The sequence below is a fragment of the Oncorhynchus masou genome, chromosome 9 (genome assembly GCF_036934945.1).
Source record: "Oncorhynchus masou masou isolate Uvic2021 chromosome 9, UVic_Omas_1.1, whole genome shotgun sequence".
Classification (NCBI taxonomy): domain Eukaryota; kingdom Metazoa; phylum Chordata; class Actinopteri; order Salmoniformes; family Salmonidae; genus Oncorhynchus; species Oncorhynchus masou.
Window position 1 is genome coordinate 1,458,181 of NC_088220.1, and position 26,579 is coordinate 1,484,759.

Here is a 26,579-nt window from a genome sequence, read left to right on the forward strand (position 1 = left end):
TTGGCGATGAGAGAGGATCTTGGGGCTGGTGTGGTCACATGAAACGTTTATACAATATTCTGATAAGTAGGCCAGTTGTGATGAGAGGATGACCGGGACCTGTGAAATGATGTCCAGGAAACGTGTTTAAGGAAATATGTTGAATGGTTGGCTACTGTCACGGACACTAAACATTCTTGATGCTCAGGATAGAGGGAGAAATATGATGCCAGTATGGACTGATGAAGCATGACATCACTCACTCTGAAAGGAAGTTCATCTGTCATGACACCTAAGGCTGGTCAAACAAGAGCCTTTAATTGGCTCAACTCTACCTGTTCTACTCTACCTGTGGAAATGTATTTTATTTTTTACCTTTATTTAACAAGGCAAGTCAGTTAAGAACAAATTCTTATTTTCAATGACAGCCTAGGAACAGTGGGTTAACTGCCTGTTCAGGGGCAGAACGCCAGATTTGTACCTTGTCAGCTCAGGGGTTTGAACTTGCAACCTTCCAGTTATTAGTCCAACGCTCTAAACACTAGGCTACCCTGCCGCCCCGAAAGACTGGTCAACAGACAAGATAACATGTTTGTTGGCCGTGGGCTTTTCCCCCAATCAACTGAATTCACTCATAAATGTTTCCTTATTGTTCTATTCAGTCCTCACATTCCTTTACTGCCATAGTTTACTGGGATATATGTCCATCTGAGGTGAGAGAGAGGAGAGAGAGAGAGGTGATAGAGAGGTGAGAGAGAGGAGAGAGAGAGGAGAGAGAGGAGAGAGAGAGGAGAGAGAGAGGTGATAGAGAGGTGAGAGAGAGGTGAGAGAGAGGAGAGAGAGGCTGTTGGTTTACTGGGATATATGTCCATCTGAGGTGAGAGAGAGGTGAGAGAGAGGTGAGAGAAAGGAGAGAGAGAGGAGAGAGAGAGGAGAGAGAGAGGAGAGAGAGATGTGATAGAGAGGTGAGGGAGAGGAGAGAGAGGCTATTGGTTTACTGGGATATGTCTCTATCTGAGAGGTGAGAGAGAGGAGAGAGAGAGGTGATAGGGAGGTGAGAGAGAGGAGAGAGAGGCTATTGGTTAACTGGGATATATGTTCATCTGAGGTGAGAGAGAGGAGAGAGAGAGGTGATAGAGAGGTGAGAGAGAGGATAGAGAGGTGAGAGAGGGGAGAGACAGAGGTGAGAGAGAGGAGAGAGAGAGGAGAGAGAGGAGAGAGAGAGGAGAGAGAGAGAGGTGATAGAGAGGTGAGAGAGAGGAGAGAGAGGCTGTTGGTTTACTGGGATATATGTCCATCTGAGGTGAGAGAGAGGTGAGAGAGAGGTGAGAGAAAGGAGAGAGAAAGGAGAGAGAGAGGAGAGAGAGAGGAGAGAGAGGAGAGGAGAGAGAGAGGTGAGAGAGAGGATAGAGAGGCTATTGGTCCTGGGGCTCTGTTCACAAACACACCCTACAGAGCCCCATGACAGCAGCTCAATTAGACCCAACCAAATCATGAGAAAACAAAAAGATAATTACTTGACACATTGGAAAGAATTAACAAAAAAACAGAGCAAACTAGAATGCTATGTGGCCCTACACAGAGTACACAGCGGCAGAATACCTGACCACTGTGACTGATCCAAAATTAAGGAAAGCTTTGACTATGTACAGACTCAGTGAGCATAGCCTTGCTAATGAGAAAGACGGCCGTAGGCAGACATGGCTCTCAAGAGAAGACAGGCTATGTGCTCACTGCCCACAAAATGAGGTGGAAACTGAGCTGCACTTCCTAACCTCCTGCCCAATGTATGACCATATTAGAGAGACATATTTCCCTCAGATTACATTTACATTTATATTTAAGTCATTTGGCAGACGCTCTTATCCAGAGCGACTTACAAATTGGTGAATTCACCTTATGACATCCAGTGGAACAGCCACTTTACAATAGTGCATCTAAATCATTTAAGGGGGGGGGAGAAGGATTACTTTATCCTATCCTAGGTATTCCTTAAAGAGGTGGGGTTTCAGGTGTCTCCGGAAGGTGGTGATTGACTCCGCTGTCCTGGCGTCGTGAGGGAGTTTGTTCCACCATTGGGGGCCAGAGCAGCGAACAGTTTTGACTGGGCTGAGCGGGAACTGTACGTCCTCAGTGGTAGGGAGGCGAGCAGGCCAGAGGTGGATGAACGCAGTGCCCTTGTTTGGGTGTAGGGCCTGATCAGAGCCTGGAGGTACTGCGGTGCCGTTCCCCTCACAGCTCCGTAGGCAAGCACCATGGTCTTGTAGCGGATGGGAGCTTCAACTGGAAGCCAGTGGAGAGAGCGGAGGAGCGGGGTGACGTGAGAGAACTTGGGAAGGTTGAACACCAGACGGGCTGCGGCGTTCTGGATGAGTTGTAGGGGTTTAATGGCACAGGCAGGGAGCCCAGCCAACAGCGAGTTGCAGTAATCCAGACGGGAGATGACAAGTGCCTGGATTAGGACCTGCGCCGCTTCCTGTGTGAGGCAGGGTCGTACTCTACACAGATCCACAAAGAATTCGAAAACAAATCCAATTTTGAAAAACTCCCATATCTACTGGGTGAAATTCCACAGTGTGCCATCAGAGCAGCAAGATTTGGGACCTGTTGCCACGAGAAAAGGGCAACCAGTGAAGAACACGCACCATTGTAAATACAACCCATATCTATGCTTATTTATTTTATCTTGTGTCCTTTACTATTTGTACATTGTTAAAACACTGTATATATATATAATATGACATTTGTAATGTCTTTATTATTTTGAAACTTCTGTATGTGTGATGTCTACTGTTACTTTTTATTGTTTATTTATTATCAGTGTCGTTGGTGAAACACAAAATTACAGAATTCAATGTCCCATTGGCAGGATAGTCTCGAAAGGAGATCATCAAGTTCATTCTCCAGTGATGCACGTTGGCGTTTACCGGCACCACTCTCTGTCACTTTCTGTTACTCTCCGTCACTCTCCGTCACTCTCCGTCACTCTCCGTCACTCTCCGTCACGCTCAGTCTCTCTCCGTCACGCTCAGTCACGCTCAGTCACGCTCAGTCACGCTCAGTCACTCTCTGTCACTCTCCGTCACTCTTCGCCACGCTCAGTCACTCTCCTTCACGCTCAGTCATGCTCAGTCACTCTCCGTCACTCTCCGTCACTTTCTGTCACTCTCCGTCACTTTCTGTCACTCTTCATCATTCTTGATGCTCCAGGCAGAGGAGGAAGTAGAGCTTGTCCTTCTAGGAAGATTCATAGTGTCATTGTGAAATGGTTGACAATGTCACCACAGAGGCTCATTGTGTACGTGAGTGAGGTGTGTTTGAAAAACTTCTGAGTCAAACAATTAGATGATAAAGAGGAATGAGGAAGATAATTGATGACACTAATGTCAATATTCAGACAACACAGCAATGTCCTCTACGTTGTTCTCAGGCTCCTCCTCATGAGGTTCACCTGAAGGAAGCAAAAATAGATTAAAAGTCACCTGTCAATATTAGATGCCTCAGTCTTGACTCACAGCAGGTGGCTTCACAGCAGAATGTCCTGAATCACGCCACATTGAGTTCTGTAATGAAGTTATGAGAGGTAGGCTAACTTCCTTGAGCCCTCTTCAAGAGGAACACACACACATACACCATGCATAGCTTCCCTCGCGGAATGACACGTAGGACAACCTGTTTGACCCCTCTCAAAGACAGACTAAAACACTACAAAGGAGTCTTCTATTAGCCCCGGTTGGACATTTCCCAGATCAACCTCTAACCCTCTCCTGGGTACCTTCACAACCGTTTCCTTACTGCGTTTACCTTATCTTGTTGATATCTTTCTCATTAACCTAAAACATGTTGATACGTAGGCGAATTTGGATGTGAGGAATTCTGGTACCTGCAAAGAGTGATGACAGTCCAGTATGTTTCACTGTCAGGAAGTGATCTACAGACGAGACAATGGAGCTGTTGTTCACCCAACACCTGCTCTCTCTCACCAGAAACATTGTTTAGTTTGGGTTTAATTAACAGGTTCATTCTTCTGGGGTTAGTTTATTCTGGCGTGTCACCTCGATGCTTCATGACAGCTCTCTGTCTTCCTTCAAGGTGGATCTCATCTGGAGATGTCTCAGTCTTGACTCACACCACGTAGTTTCACACCCCAATTTCCTGAATCACGCCACATTGAGTTCTGTATTACTATTTGGGAGCAGCTACTCTTCCTGGGGTCCGGCATAATTAAGGCAGTTATACCAATTTGAAAAACATTACAATACAAATCAACAGATTTCACAGCACACTGAGTGTGTGCCCTCAGGCCCTCAGCCCCCTACTCCTTGACCACATATCTACAACACAAAATCCAATTTCCACATTATTCACATTATTGATTACAAGATGTAGTTGAGGTTTAGGGTTTAGTGAATGATTTGTCCCATATAAAATGCTTTTATTTTTGGAAATATTAGGACTAACATTCCTTGCCAGCCTCTCTGAAACTAACTGCAACTCTTTATTAAGTGTTGAGTCACCCACCTACATAGAAACTCTTTACTCAAAGCCAGTGGCTTTCACCCCTCATCCACCTACATAGAAACTCTTTACTCAAAGACAGTGGCGTTCACCCCTCAACCACCTACATAGAAACTCTTTACTCAAAGACAGTGGCTTTCACCCCTCATCCGCCGACATAGAAACTCTTTACTCAAAGACAGTGGCGTTCACCCCTCACCAGCCTACATAGAAACTCTTTACTCAAAGACAGTGGCTTTCACCCCTCACCTGCCTACATAGAAACGCTTTACTCAAAGACAGTGGCTTTCACCCCTCATCCACCTACATAGAAACGCTTTACTCAAAGACAGTGGCGTTCACCCCTCACCAGCCTACATAGAAACGCTTTACTCAAAGACAGTGGCTTTCACCCCTCATCCACCTACATAGAAACTCTTTACTCAAAGACAGTGGCTTTCACCCCTCACCCGCATACATAGAAACTCTTTACTCAAAGACAGTGGCTTTCACCCCTCACCCGCATACATAGAAACGCTTTACTCAAAGACAGTGGCGTTCACCCCTCACCAGCCTACATAGAAACGCTTTACTCAAAGACAGTGGCTTTCACCCCTCACCAGCCTACATAGAAACTCTTTACTCAAAGACAGTGGCTTTCACCCCTCACCAGCCTACATAGAAACTCTTTACTCAAAGACAGTGGCTTTCACCCCTCACCTGCCTACATAGAAACTCTTTACTCAAAGACAGTGGCGTTCACCCCTCACCTGCCTACATAGAAACTCTTTACTCAAAGCCAGTGGCGTTCACCCCTCACCTGCCTACATAGAAACTCTTTACTCAAAGACAGTGGCTTTAACCCCTCATCCGCATACATTGACACACTGGCTTTACTCGTTAGTAAAGATTGAAAAAAGTCAAGACAGCCCCCACAATCATTTTCTTGTCAATTTCTGTCAGCCAATCATCAGTCATTTGTGTAAGTGCTGTGCTTGTTGAGTGTCCTTCTCTATAATAAGCGTCTTGACAATCAACATTTGATGTCGCTGTGTTGGTGTTGTCCCCACGACATCATAATTAATCATTGCAACTGACCTGTAGTTGTTGGTTACGAATAAGCAGGGAGAGAGAGAGAGCATGAGGATGCAGACGGGGCAGAGAGAGAGAGAGAGAGGATGAGGATGCAGATGGGGCAGAGAGAGAGGATGAGGATGAGGATGCAGATGGGGCAGAGAGAGAGGATGAGGATGTTGACAGGGCAGGAAGAGAGAGAGCATGAGGATGCTGACAGGGCAGGGAGAGAGAGCATGAGGATGTGGACAGGACAGGGAGAGAGAGAGCATGAGGATGTTGACAGGGCAGGGAGAGAGAGGATGAGGATGTTGACAGGGCAGGGAGAGAGAGGATGAGGATGTGGACAGGACAGGGAGAGAGAGAGCATGAGGATGTGGACAGGACAGGGAGAGAGAGAGGATGAGGATGTGGACAGGACAGGGAGAGAGAGAGCATGAGGATGTTGACAGGGCAGGGAGAGAGAGGATGAGGATGTTGACAGGGCAGGGAGAGAGAGGATGAGGATGTGGACAGGACAGGGAGAGAGAGAGCATGAGGATGTGGACAGGACAGGGAGAGAGAGAGCATGAGGATGTTGACAGGGCAGGGAGGGAGAGAGCATGATGATGTTGACAGGGCAGGGAGAGAGAGAGCATGAGGATGCAGACAGGGCAGGGAGAGAGAGAGAGAGAGAGAGAGAGCATGAGGATGCATACAGGGCAGGGAGAGAGAGAGAGAGAGAGAGAGAGCATGAGGATGCAGACAGAGCAGGGAGAGAGAGAGAGAGAGAGAGAGAGAGAGAGAGAGAGAGAGAGAGCATGAGGATGCAGACAGAGCAGGGAGAGAGAGAGAGAGAGAGAGAGAGAGCATGAGGATGCAGACAGGGCAGGGAGAGAGAGAGCATGAGGATGCAGACAGGGCAGGGAGAGAGAGCATGAGGATGTTGACAGGGCAGAGAGAGAGAGAGCATGAGGATGCAGACAGAGCAGGGAGAGAGAGAGAATGCGGATGCTGACAAGGCAGGGAGAACAGGTGACATGGAGGGGAGTTAGAAAAGGTGCAAATATTAACGGGTAAGACAGAATAATGACATCACAACAGTCTTATTGTTTGGGGTTCGAGTCAAGATGCTAAATACAGCTGCTATAATCCTGACTAGAACAAAAACATTGATCATATTACTCCAGTGTTCTCTACACTGGCTTCCTGTTAAGGCTAGGGCTGATTTCAAGGTTTTACTGCTAACCTACAAAGCTTGCTCCTACCTATCTTTCTGATTTGGTCCTGCCGTACATACCTACATGTCCGCTACGGTCACAAGACGCAGGCCTCCTTACCGTCCCTAGAATTTCTAAGCAAACAGCTCGAGGCAGGGCTTTCTCCTACAGAGCTCCATTTTTGTGGAATGGTGTGCTTATCCATGTGAGACTTATCCAAGGTCTCAACCTTTAAGTCTTTATTGAAGACTCATCTCTTCAGTGGGTTATATGATTAAGCGTAGTCTGGCTCATGAGTGTGAAGGTGAATGGAAAGGCACTGGAGCAACGAACCGCCCTTGCTTCCCCTCTCTCCACTGGGATTCTCTGCCTCTAACCCTATTACAGGGGCTGAGTCACTGGCTTACTGGAGATCTTTGTGGGCTATACTCGGCCTTGTCTCAGGATGGTAAGTTGGTGGTTGAAGATATCCCTCTAGTGGTGTGGGGGCTGTGCTTTGGCAAAGTGGGTGGGGTTATATCCTCCCTGTTTGGCCATGTCCGGCGGTATCCTCGGATGGGGCCACAGTGTCTCCTGACCCCTCCTGTCTCAGCCTCCAGTATTTATGCTCCAGTAGTTTATGTGTCGGGGGCTAGGGTCAGTCTGTTATATCTGGAGTATTTCTCCTGTCCTATCCGGTGTCCTGTGTGAATTTAAGTATGCTCTCTCTAATTCTCGCTTTTTCTCTTTCTTTCTCTCTCTCAGAGGACCTGAGCCCTAGGACCATGCCTTAGGACTACCTGGCATGATGACTACTTGCTGTCCCCAGTCCACCTGGCCGTGCTGCTGCTCCAGTTTCAACTGTTCTGAGGGAGAGAGAGACAATTAGAGTAGAGAGGGCTGGAGAGGAGAAGATAAGACGAGAGGAGAAGAGGAGAGAGGGCTGGAGAGGAGAATATTGGACGAGAGGAAAAGATGAGAGAGATCTGGAGAATTGAAGATAGGACGAGAGGAGGGAAGGAGAGGGCTGGAGAGGAGAAGATAGGATGAGAGGAGAGAAGGTGAGGAGAGGAGGGGAGAGGAGAGAAGTTGAGAGGGCTGGAGAAGATAGGATGAGAGGAGAAGAGGAGAGAGGGCTGGAGAGGTGAATATTGGACGAGAAGAGAAGAGGAGAGAGGGCTGGAGAACATGAGAGAGGGCTGGAGAGCATAGGATGAGAGGAGAAGAGGAGAGAGGGCTGAAGAAGATAGGATGAGAGGAGAGAAGGAGAGGGGGCTGGAGAGGAGAAGATAAGATGAGAGGGGAGGAGGAGAGAGGGCTGGAGAGGAGAAGATAGGACAAGAGGAGAAGAGGAGAGAGGGCTGGAGAGGAGAATATAGGACGAGAGGAGGGAAGGAGAGGGCTGGAGAAGAGAAGATAGGATGAGAGGAGAGAAGGTGAGGAGAGGAGGGGAGAGGAGAGAAGTTGAGAGGGCTGGAGAAGATAGGATGAGAGGAGAAGAGGAGAGAGGGCTGGAGAGGTGAAGATAGGACAAGAGGAGAAGAGGAGAGAGGGCTGGAGAGGAGAAGATAGGACGAGAGGAGAAGAGGAGAGAGGGCTGAAGAAGATAGGATGAGAGGAGAGAAGGAGAGGGGGCTGGAGAGGAGAAGATAGGACGAGAGGAGAGAAAAAGATAGGACGAGGGGAGAAGGGCAGAGAGGGCTGGAGAGGAGAAGACAGGACAAAAGGAGAGCAGGAGAGGAGAGGAGGGGAGAGGTGAAGATAGGACGAGAGAAGAGGAGGAGAGGAGAGCAGGAGAGAGGACAAGAGATGACTGGAGAGCAGGGGAGAGGAGAGGAGAAGAGGAGAGCAGGGGAGAGGAGAGAAGGAGAGGGGGCTGGAGAGGAGTGCAGAGCAGAGCAAACACCCCTGCTGCCCACCCAAGTTTAATTGTGATAATGTAAATAAAAACAAACAATTGCTAAACCTTGGCCACAATATCTGGGCATGTCTTCATATAACAATGCATATATTTCTGTTCATATGAATATGATTATGGTTGTAATTTATTTATCGCTCATCTCTGCCATTACATACAATGAAACAATGAAACAAGACGAGATATAAAAATACAAAAACAGCAATGTAATACAATAACAATGAAATACAACAAACTATTAAACATTATTGTAAAAAAAATACAAAAATTAATAAAAAGTTAATTCCATGTGTCAGTGATTTTTTTTGATTCAGTAACATCTTAAGGGTTTAGTCATGTTCTGTAACATTTTCAAGGTTTAGTCATGTTCAGTAACATCTTAAAGGTTTAGTCATGTTCTGTAACATCTTAAAGGTTTAGTCATGTTCTGTAACATCTTAAAGGTTTAGTCATGTTCAGTAACATCTTAAAGGTTTAGTCATGTTCTGTAACATCTTAGTCATGTTCAGTAACATCTTAAAGGTTTAGTCATGTTCTGTAACATCTTAAAGGTTTAGTCATGTTCTGTAACATCTTAAAGGTTTAGTCATGTTCTGTAACATCTTAAAGGTTTAGTCATGTTCTGTAACATCTTAAAGGTTTAGTCATGTTCTGTAACATCTTAAAGGTTTAGTCATGTTCAGTAACATCTTAAAGGTTTCGTCATGTTCTGTAACATCTTAAAGGTTTAGTCATGTTCTGTAACATCTTAAAGGTTTAGTCATGTTCTGTAACATATTAAAGTTTTAGTCATGTTCAGTAACATCTTAAAGGTTTAGTCATGTTTTGTAACATCTTAAATGTTTAGTCATGTTCTGTAACATCTTAGTCATGTTCTGTAACATCTTAAAGGTTTAGTCATGTTTTGTAACATCTTAAATGTTTAGTCATGTTCTGTAACATCTTAAATGTTTAGTCATGTTCTGTAACATCTTAAAGGTTTATTTCATGTTCTGTAACATTTTCAAGGTTTAGTCATGTTCTGTAACATCTTAAAGGTTTATTTCATGTTCTGTAACATTTTCAAGGTTTAGTCATGTTCTGTAACATCTTAGTCATGTTCTGTAACATCTTAAAGGTTTAGTCATGTTCAGTAACATCTTAAAGTTTTAGTCATTTTCTGTAACATCTTAAAGGTTTAGTCATGTTTAGTAACATTTTAGGTATGTTCTGTAACATCTTAAAGGTTTTTTCATGTTCTGTAACATCTTAGTCATGTTCTGTAACATCTTAAAGGTTTTGTCATGTTCTGTAACATCTTAAAGGTTTAGTCATGATCAGTAACATATTAAAGGTTTAGTCATGTTCTGTAACATCTTAAAGGTTTAGTCATGTTCTGTAACATCTTAGTCATCTTAGCCTTGAAGAGTGGGTTTCAGGTGTCTCCGGAAGGTGGTGATTGACGACGCCAGGACAGCGGAGTCAATCACCACCTTCCGGAGACACCTGAAACCCCACCTCTTCAAGGAATACCTAGGATAGGATAAGTAATCCTTCTCACCCCCCCTCCCCCTTAATGATTTAGATGCACTATTGTAAAGTGGCTGTTCCACTGGATGTCAGAAGGTGAATTCACCAATTTGTAAGTCGCTCTGGATAAGAGCGTCTGCTAAATGACTTAAATGTAAATGTAAATGTATGTTCTGTAACATCTTAGTCATGTTCTGTAACATCTTAGTCATGTTCAATAACATCTTAAAGGTTTAGTCATGTTCTGTAACATCTTAGTCATGTTCTGTAACATCTTAAAGGTTTAGTCATGTTCTTTAACATTTTCAAGGTTTAGTCATGTTCTCTAACATCTTAAAGGTTTAGTCATGTTCTCTAACATCTTAAAGGTTTCGTCATGTTCTATAACATCTTAAAGTTGTAATCATGTTCTGTAATATCTTAAATGTTTAGTCATGTTCAGTAACATCTTAAAGGTTTAGTCGTGTTCAGTAATATCTTAGTCATGTTCAGTAACATCTTAGTCATGTTCTGTAACATATTAAAGTTTTAGTCATGTTCAGTAACATCTTAAAGGTTTAGTCATGTTCTCTAACATCTTAAAGGTTTAGTCATGTTCTCTAACATCTTAAAGGTTTCGTCATGTTCTATAACATCTTAAAGTTGTAATCATGTTCTGTAATATCTTAAATGTTTAGTCATGTTCAGTAACATCTTAAAGGTTTAGTCGTGTTCAGTAACATCTTAGTCATGTTCTGTAACATCTTAAAGGCTTATTCATGTTCTGTAACATCTTAAAGTTGTAATCATGTTCTGTAACATCTTAAAGGTTTAGTCATGTTCTGTAACATCTTAAAGGTTTAGTCATGTTCAGTAACATCTTAGTCATGTTCTGTAACATCTTAGTCATGTTCTGTAACATCTTGAAGGTTTTGTCATGTTCTGTAACATCTTAAAGTTTTAGTCATGATCAGTAACATATTAAAGGTTTAGTCATGTTCTGTAACATTTTAGTCATGTTCTGTAACATCATAGTCATGTTCTGTAACATTTTAAAGGTTTAGGCATGTTCAGTAACATATTAAAGGTTTAGTCATGTTCTGTAACATCTTCAAGGTTTAGTCATGTTCAGTAACATCTTAGTCATGTTCTGTAACATCTTAGTCATATTCTGTAAAATCTTAAAGGTTCAGAAATGGTTTTAAACCAGAGAAGTTGTTTTTTTGGTTCAGTTGCTCTTTAATTAAAGACTCATATAAGGTATTGTTGGCAGCTAGCTCCTTAATAATTTGCCATAGAGAGTTAATTTTTTTATAGTACCAGTCCAGAGGTGTGTATTTACAGTAAAGGAGTGTAATAGTTTCTGAGAAACATTTTATTGTCAGTGTTTCCTCATTCTTTGTTCAATACGGTTTATTGTACAGTTTACCGTCAATACTTAATTTCCTTGATTTACCTGGCATCCAGCTATATTCCTGAGCCTTTGTTTCTTTGACACACATGGATAACAATGAGATGAAGTAGGATTAAACAGAGATTGTGCCATAACAACACCTAAGAACTCTTTCCATTCTCTTGTCCCATCATGTTTCCTCGAGGGGAAGAAAAGACGATTGTCATGCATAGGTGTAATAGGTGGCAGGGAAGTCAGGCGCAGGAGAGTCGAATGGAGTGTAAAATGGAGTCTTTTAATAAAGTCCACGGAGTATGCTCCATAACACTAAATGTACATAAACAAACAAACATGGGTACAAGGACCCGACGCGCACCTATACAACAAACACTACACTGACAATAAAACAATCTCTGACAAAGACATGAGGGGAAACAGAGGGTTAAATACACAACAAGTAATGAATGGGATTGAAAACAGGTGTGTGGGAAGACAAGACAAAACCAATGGAAAATGAAAAAAGGATCAATGATGGCTAGAAGACCGGTGACGTCGAACGCCGAGCACCGCCCGAACAAGGAGAGGCAACGACTTTGGCAGAAGTCGTGACAGTACCCTCCCCCTGACGCGCGGCTCCAGCTGCGCGTCGACACCGGCCTCGGGGACAACCCGGAGGGTGAGGTGCAGGGCGATCCGGATGGAGACGGTGGAATTCTGATAACATGGAAGGATCTAACACGTCCTCCACCGGAACCCAGCATCTCTCCTCCGGCCCGTACCCCTCCCAGTCCACGAGGTACTGAAGGCCCCTCGCCCGACGTCTCGAATCCAAAATGGATCGAACAGAGTACGCCGGAACCCCCTCGATGTCTAGAGGAGGCGGAGGAACATCACGCACTTCAGCCTCCTGGAGCGGGCCAGCCACCATTGGCCTGAGGAGAGACACATGGAACGAGGGGTTAATACGGTAATGAGTGGGTAGTTGTAACCTATATCATACCTCGTTGACTCTCCTCAGGACTTTAAACGGCCCCACAAACCGCGGACCCAGCTTCCGACAGAGCAGGCGAAGGGGCAGGTTTCGGGTCGAGAGCCAGACCCTGTCCCCTGGTGCGAACACTGGGGCCGCACTGCGGCGACGGTCTGCGCCAATTTTCTGGCGCCTTACGGCACGCTGAAGGTGGACGTGGGCTGCCTCCCAGGTCTCCTCAGCGTGACGAAACCAATTGTCCACCGCAGGGGCCTCAGTCTGGCTCTGATGCCAAGGAGCCAGAACCGGCTGATACTCCCTTTCAATGTGTATTAGGGTAAGGTTAGTGGAGGAGTGACGTAGCGAGTTCTGAGCCATCTCTGCCCAGGGCACGAACTTCGCCCACTCCCCGGCCGATCCTGGCAATAAGACCGCAGAAACCTACCCACATCCTGGTTAACTCTCTCCACCTGCCCATTACTCTCGGGGTGAAAACCTGAGGTAAGACTAACCGAGATCCCCAGACGCTCCATGAACGCCTTCCAGACCATTGATGTGAACTGGGGACCCCGATCAGACACTATATCCTCAGGCACCCCATCGTGCTGGAAAATGTGTGTAAACGGGGCCTCTGCAGTTTGTAAGGCCGTAGGGAGACCAGGCAAAGGGAGGAGACGACAGGACTTAGAAAACCGATCCACAACGACCAGGATCGTGGTGTAACCCTGTGAAGGTGGAAGATCAGTCAAAAAATCCACCGACAGGTGCGACCACGGCCGTTGAGGAACGGGTAGAGGTTGTAGCTTACCTCTGGGCAGGTGTCTAGGAGCCTTGCACTGGGCGCACACCGAGCAGGAAGAAACCTAAATCCTCACGTACTTAGCTAAATTGGGCCACCAGTATCTCCCGTCAAGACAGAGCATCGTCCGACCTATCCCAGGATGACCAGAGGAGGGTGACGTGTGAGCCCAATATATCAATCGGTCGCGGACAGCAGACGGAACATACAGACGACCAGCTGGACACTCAGGGGGAGAAGGCTCTGCACGTGACGCCCGCTCAATGTCCTCATCCAGCTCCCACACTACAGGCGCCACCAGACACGAAGCTGGGAGTATGGGAGTGGGATCCATGGACAGCTCCTCTGTGTCATACAGCCGAGACAATGCGTCTGCCTTAACGTTCTGGGAGTCTGGTCTGTAAGAAAGAGTAAACACAAAACGAGTGAAAAACATGGCCCACCTTGCCTGGCGAGGATTCAATCTCTTCGCCTGCCGGATATACTCCAGATTGCGGTGGTCAGTCCAGATGAGAAAAGGGTGTTTAGCCCCCTCAAGCCAATGCCTCCACACCTTCAAAGCTTCAACGACAGCTAACAGCTCTCGGTTCCCCACATCATAGTTTCGCTCCGCCGGGCTGAGCTTCTTCGAGAAGAAAGCACAGGGGCGAAGCTTCAGTGGCGTACCTGAACGCTGAGAGAGCACTGCTCCTATCCCAGCTTCGGATGCGTCCACCTCCACTATGAATGGCAAAGAGGGATCCGGATGAGCCAGCACAGGCACCGAGGTAAACAGAGTCTTCAGGTGCTCAAAAGCCCTGTTCGCCTCAGCCGACCACTGCAAGCGCACCGGGCCCCCCTTTAGCAGTGAGGTAATGGGAGCTGCCACCTGACCAAAACCCTGGATAAACCTCCGGTAGTAATTGGAAAACCCAAAAAAACGCTGCAACTCCTTTACCGTGGTTGGAGTCGGCCAATTACGCACGGCTGTAATGCGGTCGCTCTCCATCTCCACTCCTGAAGTGGAAATCCGATGCCCTAGGAAGGAGATGGATTGTTGGAAGAACAAGCATTTCTCAGCCTTGACATATAGATCATGCTCCAACAGGCGACCAAGCACCCTGCGCACCAGGGACACATGCTCGGCGCGTGTAGCAGAGTATATCAGAATATCATCGATATACACCACTACACCCTGCCGGTGCAGGTCCCTGAAGATCTCATCTACAAATGATTGGAAAACTGATGGAGCATTCATCAACCCCGGGGCGGCAGGGTAGCCTAGTGGTTAGAGCGTTGGACTAGTAACCAGAAGGTTGCAAATTCAAACCCCCGAGCTGACAAGGTACAAATCTGTCGTTCTGCCCCTGAACAGGCAGTTAACCCACTGTTCTCAGGCTGTCATTGAAAATAAGAATTTGTTCTTAACTGACTTGCCTGGTTAAATAAAGGTAAAATTAAATATGGCATGACCAGGTACTCATAATGACCTTAGGTGGTGCTAAATACCGTCTTCATTCATCACCCTTCTTAATACGCACCAGATTGTACGCACTCCTGAGATCCAATTTTGTGAAAAAACGTGCCCCGTGCATTAACTCAATAACCGTATTGATCAGAGGTAGCGGGTAACTATATTTCACTGTGATTTTATTAAGACCTCGATATTCAATGCACGGGCGTAAACCGCCATCCTTTTTTTTTCACAAAAAAGAAACTCGAAGAGACGGGTGAAATGGATGGCTGAATGAACCCCTGATGCAGGGATTCAGAGACATATGTCTCCATAGCCTCCGTCTCCGCTTGCGACAGGGGATACACGTGACTCTTGGGATATGCAGCGTCTACCAGGAGATCTATCGCACAATCCCCCCGTCGATGGGGTGGTAATTGAGTCGCCTTCTTTTTACAGAAGGCGAGAGCCAAATCGGCATATTCGGGGGGAATGCGCACGGTGGAGACCTGGTCTGGACTTTCCACCGTAGTAGCACAAACGGAAACCCCTAAACACCTACCTGAGCATTCTCGCGACCACCCCATGAGAGCCCTCTGTGGCCAAGAAACAGTGGGGTTATGACAAACTAACCAGGGTAGGCCTAGCACCACAGAATACGCAGGAGAATCAATAAGGAAAAGACTAATCTTCTCCTTGTGACCCTCCTGCGTTATCATACACAAAGGTGCGGTTACCTCCCTGATAAACCCTGACCCTAATGGTCGACTATCTAAGGCATGAATAGGGAAAGGCATATCCACAGGAACAATAGGGATCCCTAAACTATGAGCTAGACTTTTATTAATGAAATTCCCAGCCGCACCTGAATCTACTAGCGCCTTATACTGGGAATGCAGTGAAAAATCAGGAAAAGAGACAGAGACAAACATTAGTGCAGCAGAGGGCTTTGGATGAGAATGGTGCCTACTCACCTGGGGTGACGCCAGAATACCCTGCCTGCCCTCTCCATTCCCAGAGGAACCAACCCGGCACCGACCAGCAGTGTGCTCTCTGCGACCTTGAATGGTGCTCGAGCGGGAACCCCCTCCGGTCTCCCTGCGCACCATCCCTCCCAATTCCATAGGTTCGGGAGAGAGGGTGCGGGAGGATGGAACAACCAGACCCCGATCTAGACGTCCACGAGTAGCCAGCATGTTGTCCAGCTTGATGGACATGTCCACCAGCTGGTCGAAGGTGAGGGTGGTGTCTCTACAGGCCAACTCCCGACGGACGTCCTCGCGTAGACTACAACGGTAATGGTCGATCAGGGCCCTGTCGCTCCATCCAGCGCCGGCAGCCAAGGTCGGAAACTCCAAAGCAAAATCCTGGGCACTCCTCGTCTCCTGCCTCAGATGATAGAGAAGCTCACCCGCTGCTTTGCCTTCAGGTGGGTGATCGAATACTATCCGGAATTGGCTGGTGAACTCCTCAAAATGGTCCAACGCCGCATCCTCCCTACTACACACAGCGCTGGCCCATTCCAGAGCTTTCCAGGTGAGGCATGAGACGAGGGCGGAACTCTTCTCACGGTCAGATGGTACTGGGGAGGCCGTGGCTAGATACAAGTTCAGTTTAAGGAGGAAACCCTGGCAGCCGGCAGTATCTCCGTTGTATCCCGTAGGTAGAGATAAATGGATCTTAGATTCCGGAGAGGAAACAACGTTGACGCAAGATTCCGGTTGTGGTGGTGGTGGCGCTGGAGAAACTCCCTGTCTCTCCCAGCGATCCATTTTCATGACAATGTGATCCATGACGGAGCTGATACAGTCAAGCTCCCTCGCTTGTTCCTGAACGCGTTCCTCCAGCTCCATGGACATAGTGTCCTCTCCTGCTGACTTCATATACGGTCAGAGATTCTGTCATGCATAGGTGTAATAGGTGGCAGGGAAGTCAGGCGCAGGAGGGTCAAATGGAGTGTAAAATGGAGTCTTTTAATAAAGTCCACGGCGTATGCTCCATAACACTAAAATGTACATAACAAACAAACATGGGTACAAGGACCCGACGCACACCTATACAACAAACACACTACACTGACAATAAAACAATCTCTGACAAAGACATGAGGGGAAACAGAGGGTTAAATACACAACAGGTAATGAATGGGATTGAAAACACGTGTGTGAGAAGACAAGACAAAACCAATGGAAAATGAAAAAAGGATCAATGATGGCTAGAAGACCGGTGACGTCGAACGCCGAGCACCGCCCGAACAAGAAGAGGCAACGACTTCGGCAGAAGTCCTGACAACGATAGAACTAAATATACCCTTATGGCTTGACTGTAATAATAATCATCTCACCGAGAAAACAAATCAGCTTTTCATTAATGGCATGAGAGCCTATTGTATGAGCAATGAGTAGGCCTATGCTGTTGAACAGTATCTATATCCTGAAGGACCGAACATCTCTGAACTGTTCACCTTAGTGGTGATATGTGTGAACAGCAACTGACAGAAAACAACAGATGTGTAACTCACCATAATACAATCTACCATAGGTTTCAATCATAGACTATATGAAGGGGTTGCAATATATCAGATATATAAAGGCCACCTGATACTCATTTATGAATGAAGACCGGAGATTGAGTCTTATGAACAGTAGACCCCCCCCCCCTCTAATGTACGTGATTGTCAACCTGAAAGTTGGAGTGGTGAGTTCAAGGAAATGGAACGCTATGAGAGAGAGGGAAAAGACAACGGCCCTGGCACACCTCTCAGCCAGTCTACTGACGTGGCAGGGCTGTTGATTTGTCCTCTGAAACTTCCTCATGGCCATACCCTAGGTAATGATTTGGTATCCACATTGAGTCCTTATGGCTTTCACTTCTCCATCACCTGTTAGCTCCTTCACAATGGGGGGGGGGGGGAGGAGGAAGAGGAGGGGGGAGTCCAATGAGTAAATGACTTCCTCTTGGATGATTCCCAGCTAAACCTTGTTACCTGCAGGAGGCCTTTTGTTCCTCACCACCACCTGTTATCTCTAAACACTGTTGTAATCTCCACTCATTCCTGGCAAGCCGGAGAGCCAAGTCTAGGTCCAAGAGGCTTCTAAACAGCTTCTACCTCCAAGCCACAAGACTAACGAACTGGCGTGACTCTGCTGTGTAAAACCACCCTGACCCTGACTGTGGAGTGACTCTGCTGTGTAAAACCACAGTGACTGTGGTGTGACTCTGCTGTGGAAAACAACGGACTAGTCTCTACCCACACACTGACTGTTTTCTGCCCCTCCCAAAAGATAGAATTTGTAGATGACCTGCTGAGGAGTGATGGATTCCATCCTTGCTGGAGGGGTGCTCTCATCTTATCTACCAACATAGACAGGGCTCTAACTCCTCTAGCTCCACAATTAAATAGGGTGCAGGCCAGGCAGCAGGCTGTTAGCCAGCCTGCCAGCTTAGTGGAGTCTGTCACTAGCACAGTCAGTGTAGTCAGCTCAGCTATCCCCATTGAGACCGTGTCTGTGTCTCGACCGAGGTTGGGCAAAACTAAACATGGCGGTGTTTGCCTTAGCAATCTCACTAGGATAAAGACTTCCTCCATTCCTGTCATTATTGAAAGAGATCATGATACCTCACATCTCAAAATAGGGCTACTTAATGTTAGATCCCTTACTTCAAAGGCAATTATAGTCAATGAACGAATCACTAATCATAATCTTGATGTGATTGGCCTGACTGAAACATGGCTTAAGCCTGATGAATTTACTGTGTTAAATGAGGCCTCACCTCCTGGTTACACTAGTGACCATATCCCCCGTGCATCCCGCAAAGGCGGAGGTGTTGCTAACATTTACGATAGCAAATTTCAATTTCCCCCAAAAATAAAAAAGTTTTCGTCTTTTGAGCTTCGAGTCATGAAATCTATGCAGCCTACTCAATCACTTTTCATAGCTACTGTTTACAGGCCTCCTGGGCCATATACAGCGTTCCTCATTGAGTTCCCTGAATTCCTATCGGACCTTGTAGTCATAGCAGATAATATTCTAATCTTTGGTGACTTTAATATTCACATGGAAAAGTCCACAGACCCACTCCAAAAGTCTTTCGGAGCCATCATCGATTCAGTGGGTTTTGTCCAACATGTCTCTGGACCCACTCAATCAGTTCACCACCTAACTGAGGAACTCAATTTAACATTGCTCAATACCCAAGATGCAGTTGCACCCCTAAAAACTAAAAACATTTCTCATTTGGGGAGGCAGGGTAGCCTAGTGGTTAGAGTGTTGGACTCGTAACCGAAAGGTTGTGAGTTCAAACCCCCGAGCTGACAAGGTACAAATCTGTCATTCTGCCCCTGAACAGGCAGTTAACCCACTGTTCCCAGGCCGTCATTGAAAATAAGAATTTGTTCTTAACTGACTTGCCTGGTTAAATAAAGGTAAAATAAAAAATAAGAAACTAGCTCCTGGTACACAGAAAATACCCTAGCTCTGAAGCAAGCTTCCAGAAAATTGGAACGGAAATGGCGCCACACCAAACTGGAAGTCTTCCGTCTAGCTTGGAAAGACAGTACAGTTTAGGCTGGGTTTCTGTACATCACTTTGAGATATCAGCTGATGTACAAAGGGCTATATAAATAAATTTGATTTGATTTGACTAGTCTCTACCCTCACACTGACTAGACTCTACTCACACACTCACTAGGCTCTACCCACACTCACTAGACTCTACCCACACACTCACTAGTCTCTTCCCACATACTCACTAGACTCTACGCACACACTGACTATTTTCTACCCACACACAGAATAGACTCCACACACTGACTAGTCTCTACCCACACACTCACTAGACTCTACCCACACAATCACTAGACTCTACCCACACACTCACTAGACTCTACCCACACACTGACTAGACTCTACCCACACACTGAATAGACTCTACCCACACACTCACTAGACTCTACCCACACACCGACTATTCTCTACCCACACACTGACTAGTCTCTACCCACACACTCACACTACATATTCTCTCACATGCAAAACAAGCACACTTGCATATTGACGCCTGGTTCACACACACTTTTCACGTACACTGCTGTTACTCTGTTTATTATCTATCCTGATTGACTAGACACTTTAACCCCTACACATGGTACATGTTACCTCAACTACCAGGTACTCCCTGTATATAGCCATGTTATTACCTGGTACTTCCTGTATATAGCCATGTTATTACCTGGTACTTCCTGTATATAGCCATGTTATTACCTGGTACTTCCTGTATATAGCCATGTTATTACCTGGTACTCCCTGTATATAGCCATGTTACTACCTGATACTCTCTGTATATAGCCATGTTATTACCTGGTACTTCCTGTTTATAGCCATGCTATTACCTCCCTGTATATAGCCATGTTATTACCTGGTACTTCCTGTATATAGCCATGTTATTACCTGGTACTCCCTGTATATAACCATGTTATTACCTCCCTGTATATAGCCATGTTATTACCTGGTACTTCCTGTATATAGCCATGTTATTACCTGGTACTCCCTGTATATAACCATGTTATTACCTCCCTGTATATAGCCATGTTATTACCTGGTACTTCCCGTATATAGCCATGTTATTACCTGGTACTCCCCATGTTATTACCTCCCTGTATATAGCCATGTTATTACCTGGTACTTCCTGTATGTAGCCATGTTATTACCTGGTACTTCCTGTATGTAGCCATGTTATTACCTGGTACTCCCTGTATATAGCCATGTTATTACCTGGTACTCCCTGTTTATAGACATGTTATTACCTGGTACTTCCTGTTTATAGCCATGTAATTACCTGGTACTTCCTGTTTATAGCCATGTTCCTACCTATTTGGCACATGTGGAAAATAACATTTGATTTGATGATCTGAAATGTTGGTTACAGAGCAGAACAAAAGTGGAGAAATAAGTATTTTTAATTAGAGTTTTATTCTGAAAGTATAACTTCACTATACACATGGATCTACAACAGTTTTTTAAAAGTATAACTTCACTATACACATGGATCTACAACAGTTTTTTAAAAGTATAACTTCACTACACACATGGATCTACAACAGTTTTTTAAAAGTATAACTTCACTATACACATGGATCTACAACAGTTTTTTAAAAGTATAACTTCACTATACACATGGATCTACAACAGTTTTTTAAAAGTATAACTTCACTATTAAACATGGATCTATTGCATTCCCAAAGCAAATAATGCAATTTTGCATGTTTTGCAGTGTACTTCACAATAATGTATTATTAATTTATACAATATATATATTCCCAGTAATATTTAGAGCACAGTACTTCACAATAATGTATTATTAATTTATACCCAGCATTTAGATTCACATACATCATCCTTCATTAATCCCTCATTTAGAGCACTACATCATCCTTCATTAATCCCTCATTTAGAGCACAACATCATCCTTCATTAATCCCTCATTTAGAGAACTACATCATCCTTCATTAATCCCTCATTTAGAGCACAACATCATCCTTCATTAATCCCTCATTTAGAGCACAACATCATCCTTCATTAATCCCTCATTTAGAGCACTACATCATCCTTCATTAATCCCTCATTTAGAGCACTACATCATCCTTCATTAATCCCTCATTTAGAGCACAACATCATCCTTCATTAATCCCTCATTTAGAGAACTACATCATCCTTCATTAATCCCTCATTTAGAGCACAACATCATCCTTCATTAATCCCTCATTTAGAGCACAGCATCATCCTTCATTAATCCCTCATTTAGAGCACAACATCATCCTTCATTAATCCCTCATTTAGAGCACAACATCATCCTTCATTAATCCCTCATTTAGAGCACAACATCATCCTTCATTAATCCCTCATTTAGAGCACAACATCATTAGAGTATAATTTCTGTTACCACTTCATTTTACATAATCAAATCATACAGAACAAAACAAAACATACTTATAATCCGAAAATCGAATCTAAAATGCACATATTTACATATGATTACGTCAACAACATACAGAATAAATATGTAACAACTGTTCCTCAACATGTTGGAGAGACACATTGGATGGTGGCCTGAGGTGGGTGGGTCCAGTATCTGATCTGAGTGTCGTCATTGGTCAACAGAGGATGGAGGGAGAGAATGGGGGAGGGGAGCTGGATGGAAGAGAGGATAGAGGGACGGAGGGAATGGTCCTCCTCACAACATACTGGTCTTCACCCTCTCAAAGATCTGTCGGACCTTCACCGCCGGGACGCAGCCTTCCCTCACGATACTAATCGTGCCTGGAGGAGGAGGAAACACACTATTGACTGAGTGATCACTGACACACAATGAATCACAGGGTGGGACGAGGGTTGCAATGTCCCGGTAACTTTCCCAGGTTTTCCAGAAATCCTGGTCAGAGGATTCTTTGAAATCCAGGAATCTTTCAACCTGTATTTCTGGAAAGCCTGGGAATTTGGGGAAAGTTTCCAGAATGTTCCATCCCAAGACAGGACAACACAACCTAAGAGGCTAGTAATTAGTTATTGTAGTGTGCTTCTGTTCTGTAACATCATACCTTCATCTATCTTGAGGCAGTTCACCACCGTTGAGGCTACGATCTCGTTGGAATCCCCGTCACACAGAACCCCCTGGATCTTATGGCCAAGCCGACTAGGATACACATAGAGACAGACAGTGTCAGAGTAGGTTCAGGTTTAGGTTTACTACACCTGTTGTATTCAGCATTTCACTGCAAGGTCTACTACACCTGTTGTATTCAGCATTTCATTCTACTACACCTGTTGTATTCAGCATTTCACTGTAAGGTCTACTACACCTATTGTATTCAGCATTTCACTGTAAGGTCTACTACACCTGTTGTATTCAGCATTTCACTGTAAGGTCTCCTACACCTGTTGTATTCAGCATTTCACTGTAAGGTCTCCTACACCTGTTGTATTCAGCATTTCACTGTAAGGTCTCCTACACCTGTTGTATTCAGCATTTCACTGTAAGGTCTCCTACACCTGTTGTATTCAGCATTTCACTGTAAGGTCTACTACACCTGTTGTATTCAGCATTTCACTGTAAGGTCTCCTACACCTGTTGTATTTGGGTCTCCTACCCCTGTTGTATTTGTGACAAATAACATTTGATTTGATTTGATTTTGTTTGTAGGACTGATTCCACTCTAGATCAGCGAGATGCAGGCAAGAGTGTGAAAGGCGGTATTGAATGTGTCACTGTCTGTCACCTGGATTACACGACCTGTGCACCTACGTTGTTAACGTTCATTTGTAGGCCAGGTTGTAGCAACCTCATGATGGGTAGAGGGAAAATTACAGTATCATGTAGTAGCCTAAACCGATCACTGTTACATTGAACTGGGTGAATGGAATAATGAATTCCAGTCATTCAATGGATAGATTTAAGGCCATGCTCTTAGAAAAATAATCGTCCTCACTATTCTTAAACGGCAATATATTAGTAGAACTGGATATTTACACAGCAGGCTGACTGATATGAAACCAGTCTGACAGGAAATATCAGACCAGTTTACAATACAACCAGCAATCCGAGATAGAAAAATACTTCAATACTGACATCACTTTCAGCATCACGATCAGCATGAAGGGAGCATAGCTGTTCAAACTATCTGATGAAGGGAGCATAGCTGTTCAAACTATCTGATGAAGGGAGCATAGCTGTTCAAACTATCTGATGAAGGGAGCATAGCTGTTCAAACTATCTGATGAAGGGAGCTAGCTTTCAAACTATCTGATGAAGGCAGCATAGCTGTTCAAACTATCTGATGAAGGGAGCATAGCTGTTCAAACTATCTGATAAAGGGAGCATAGCTGTTCAAACTATCTGATGAAGGCAGCATAGCTGTTCAAACTATCTGATGAAGGCAGCATAGCATACCAACAGGCTAGAGTGCTTAAGTATAGTTGAGTACAGGTGGGTAGAGGTGAGTACAGGTGGGTAGAGGTGGGTACAGGTGGGTAGAGGTGAGTACAGGTGGGTAGAGGTGGGTACAGGTGGGTAGAGGTGAGTACAGGTGGGTAGAGGTGGGTACAGGTGGGTAGAGGTGAGTACAGGTGGGTAGAGGTGGGTACAGGTGGGTAGAGGTGAGTACAGGTGGGTAGAGGTGAGTACAGGTGGGTAGAGGTGGTGGGTAGGTGGGTACAGGTGGGTAGAGGTGGGTACAGGTGGGTAGAGGTGAGTACAGGTGGGTAGAGGTGGTGGGTACAGGTGGGTACAGGTGGGTAGAGGTGGGTACTGGTGGGTACATGTGAGTGTTATGATAGGACTTTACCTGATGACCATGTCGTGGTGCGTGCTGTCGGGTTCTCCACTGGGATTGGCTGAGGTGATGGCAAGTGGTCCGGTGATGTCACACAGGTGTCCTGTGACGGTGTGGTCAGGGACTCGGATCATGATGCTATCATTGGTCCCCACGCGGTCGTAGGCCGGACCCACACCTGGGCAACATAGGTAAACAATTAGAACATCAATCCAATGATCGCTCACAATATAGAATAAAGAAACCAAATAATATGTTGTTTCAATAAGTGCAGGTCAGGCATGCTGTTATCAAACCATTTCTGAGAGGTTCCCTAACTCTAATCCAATGTAACCCGGCAGGGTGGCCTAGTGGTTAGAGCGTTGGACTAGTAACCGAAAGGTTGCAAGTTTAAACCCCTGAGCTGACATGGTACAAATCTGTTGTTCTGCCCCTGAACAGGCAGTTAACCCACTGTTCCCAGGCCGTCATTGAAAATAAGAATTTGTTCTTAACTGACTTGCCTAGATAAATAAAGGTAAAAAAAACAATTTAAAATCCCCATGCAGTTGAAGCCACAATCCTCCTCCTCATCCCTCCCCTCTCCTTCCCCTCCTCACCCCTTACCCAGTCTGAGTAGCCAGTCTCCCTTGCTGACGATGCAGCTGATCCCTCCAGGGTAGACGTTCCTCATGAATTCCCAGAGTAGAGAGCTGAATGGGGGCTTGGCTGCCACCAGCTGCTCCACACTGGAGATACAGATACAGATGGGCTTCTCTGCTGGACGGTCCTTAATGTTGTAGATGTTCTCGATGGCCTGAGGGTTCTTGCAGGATGCGGCCAGGGCGTAGACCGTATCGGTGGGGATTCCACAGACCCCCCCGTCGTCCAGCAGTCTGGAGATCTTCAGAAGACCGCTGGTCAGTCTGGAGTCTGCCACGGGACAAGGCAGGGCAGGGGAGGACTTCTGCTGCTGATTCACATCCTGAGACACAACAACACAGGGAGAGAGACACACGATATGGAACACAATAGAAAAGGAACGAACTGGATTAGAGAGAGGTAGAATAAAATGTAATGAAACACATGAACCCACTCCATTCTACTTGTCAGCTCATCCAGTGGAAAGCAACAGAATGGAAAAGTGCCTTGTCCTCACCTTAACCAGTGGAGGCCCCATGGGCATCACACTCTGGCGGAAGGTACCGTTGACCAGTGATGCCAGGGTTCCATATAGACAGACGACAGAGAACACAGCTAGCATGGCAACTACAAGAACAACGACAGAAATGTGTTAGAACAGTAACACAGCTGACAGCTAGATTGCAAAATAATGTGTACATTTTACAGTTACTGTTTGAGCAGCAAACGTATCGATATACGGTCACGATGGACACCACATAACACTGTCTGAATCACAAACCCAACACTTCAACCACTCCGATCACTCCATAAAGGGCAGATGGCCAAGTGTTGGTTTTGGGTTTCAGCCTTACGGTATATCACAATAGGTTGTTGGAACCTTCATTGGGGAGAAATGAGGGCTTGTCATTAGGCTTGTTCTATTGACTGGAACAGAATCAGTGGAATGGTAGCAAATGCATCAAACACATAGTTTCAAGGTGGTTGATGCCATTCCATTTACTCCGTTCCAGCCATTATCATGAGCCGTGCTCCCCTCAGGAGCCTCCTGAGCCGTTTATGTAGAATGTGAGTCCTGTCAGTGTCGGGAGGTGAAAACAGGTCACTTACTCTCCAGCTGGTAGGGGAGCTGTTGCAGAGTGGACAGGAGGAAACACACCAGAACCGCCTCCATGACCACGGTCAGAGACAAGAGGACCAGGTTACCATACGCAGCTGGAAGGGACATGGAGAGGGTTAGGACCAGGTTACCATGGAGAGGGTTAGGACCAGGTTACCATGGAGAGGGTGAGTACCAGGTTACCATACGCAGCTGGAAGGGACATGGAGAGGGTTAGGACCAGGTTACCATGGAGAGGGTTAGAGTACCAGGTTACCATGGAGAGGGTTAGGACCAGGATACCATGGAGAGGGTTAGGACCAGGTTACCATGGAGAGGGTGAGTACCAGGTTACCATACGCAGCTGGAAGGGACATGGAGAGGGTTAGGACCAGGTTACCATGGAGAGGGTTAGGACCAGGTTACCATGGAGAGGGTTAGGACCAGGTTACCATGGAGAGGGTTAGGACCAGGTTACCATGGAGAGGGTTAGGACCAGGTTACCATGGAGAGGGTTAGACCAGGTTACCATGGATAGGGTTAGGACCAGGTTACCATGGAGAGGGTGAGTACCAGGTTACCAGGGAGAGGGTTAGTGACTACTTTTGACCAGGGCCCTATTCCCATTATAGTGGAGAGGGTTAGACCAGGAACCATGGGGGTGTAGGGAATAGGTTGCCATTTGGGAAAACCCACTCCGGTTTCTCTCCCTCTGTGTTGCAGCAGGAGAAGAGGTTACCATAAAGGTGATTTCATGTAAAGACTGACCGATGAGCATGAGGAAAGCGTTGATGACCAGGTTA

General features: G+C 45.7%; 1 protein-coding gene across 1 annotated transcript; it reads right to left on the minus strand.

The window, feature by feature from the left end:
- Positions 1-21,113: 21,113 nt before the first annotated feature.
- Positions 21,114-26,570, minus strand: LOC135545429 (putative threonylcarbamoyl-AMP synthase). Its single transcript, XM_064973036.1, has 7 exons — positions 26,545-26,570; positions 25,788-25,892; positions 25,195-25,304; positions 24,663-25,020; positions 24,069-24,234; positions 22,326-22,420; positions 21,114-22,047 (listed from the first exon to the last, which is right to left on the minus strand). Exons 1-7 carry the CDS (start codon positions 26,552-26,554, stop codon positions 21,962-21,964), a joined length of 930 nt encoding a protein of 309 aa, XP_064829108.1. The 5' UTR covers positions 26,555-26,570; the 3' UTR covers positions 21,114-21,961.
- Between the last annotated feature and the right edge of the window lie 9 nt (positions 26,571-26,579).

Coding starts and splice junctions, on each gene's coding strand:
- LOC135545429 (XM_064973036.1), bottom strand. Junction 25,021..25,194: donor TGGGGCCTCCACTGGTTAAG/GTGAGGACAAGG, acceptor GTTGTGTCTCAG/GATGTGAATCAGCAGCAGAA. Junction 22,048..22,325: donor CTGCCTCAAGATAGATGAAG/GTATGATGTTAC, acceptor CTCCTCCTCCAG/GCACGATTAGTATCGTGAGG.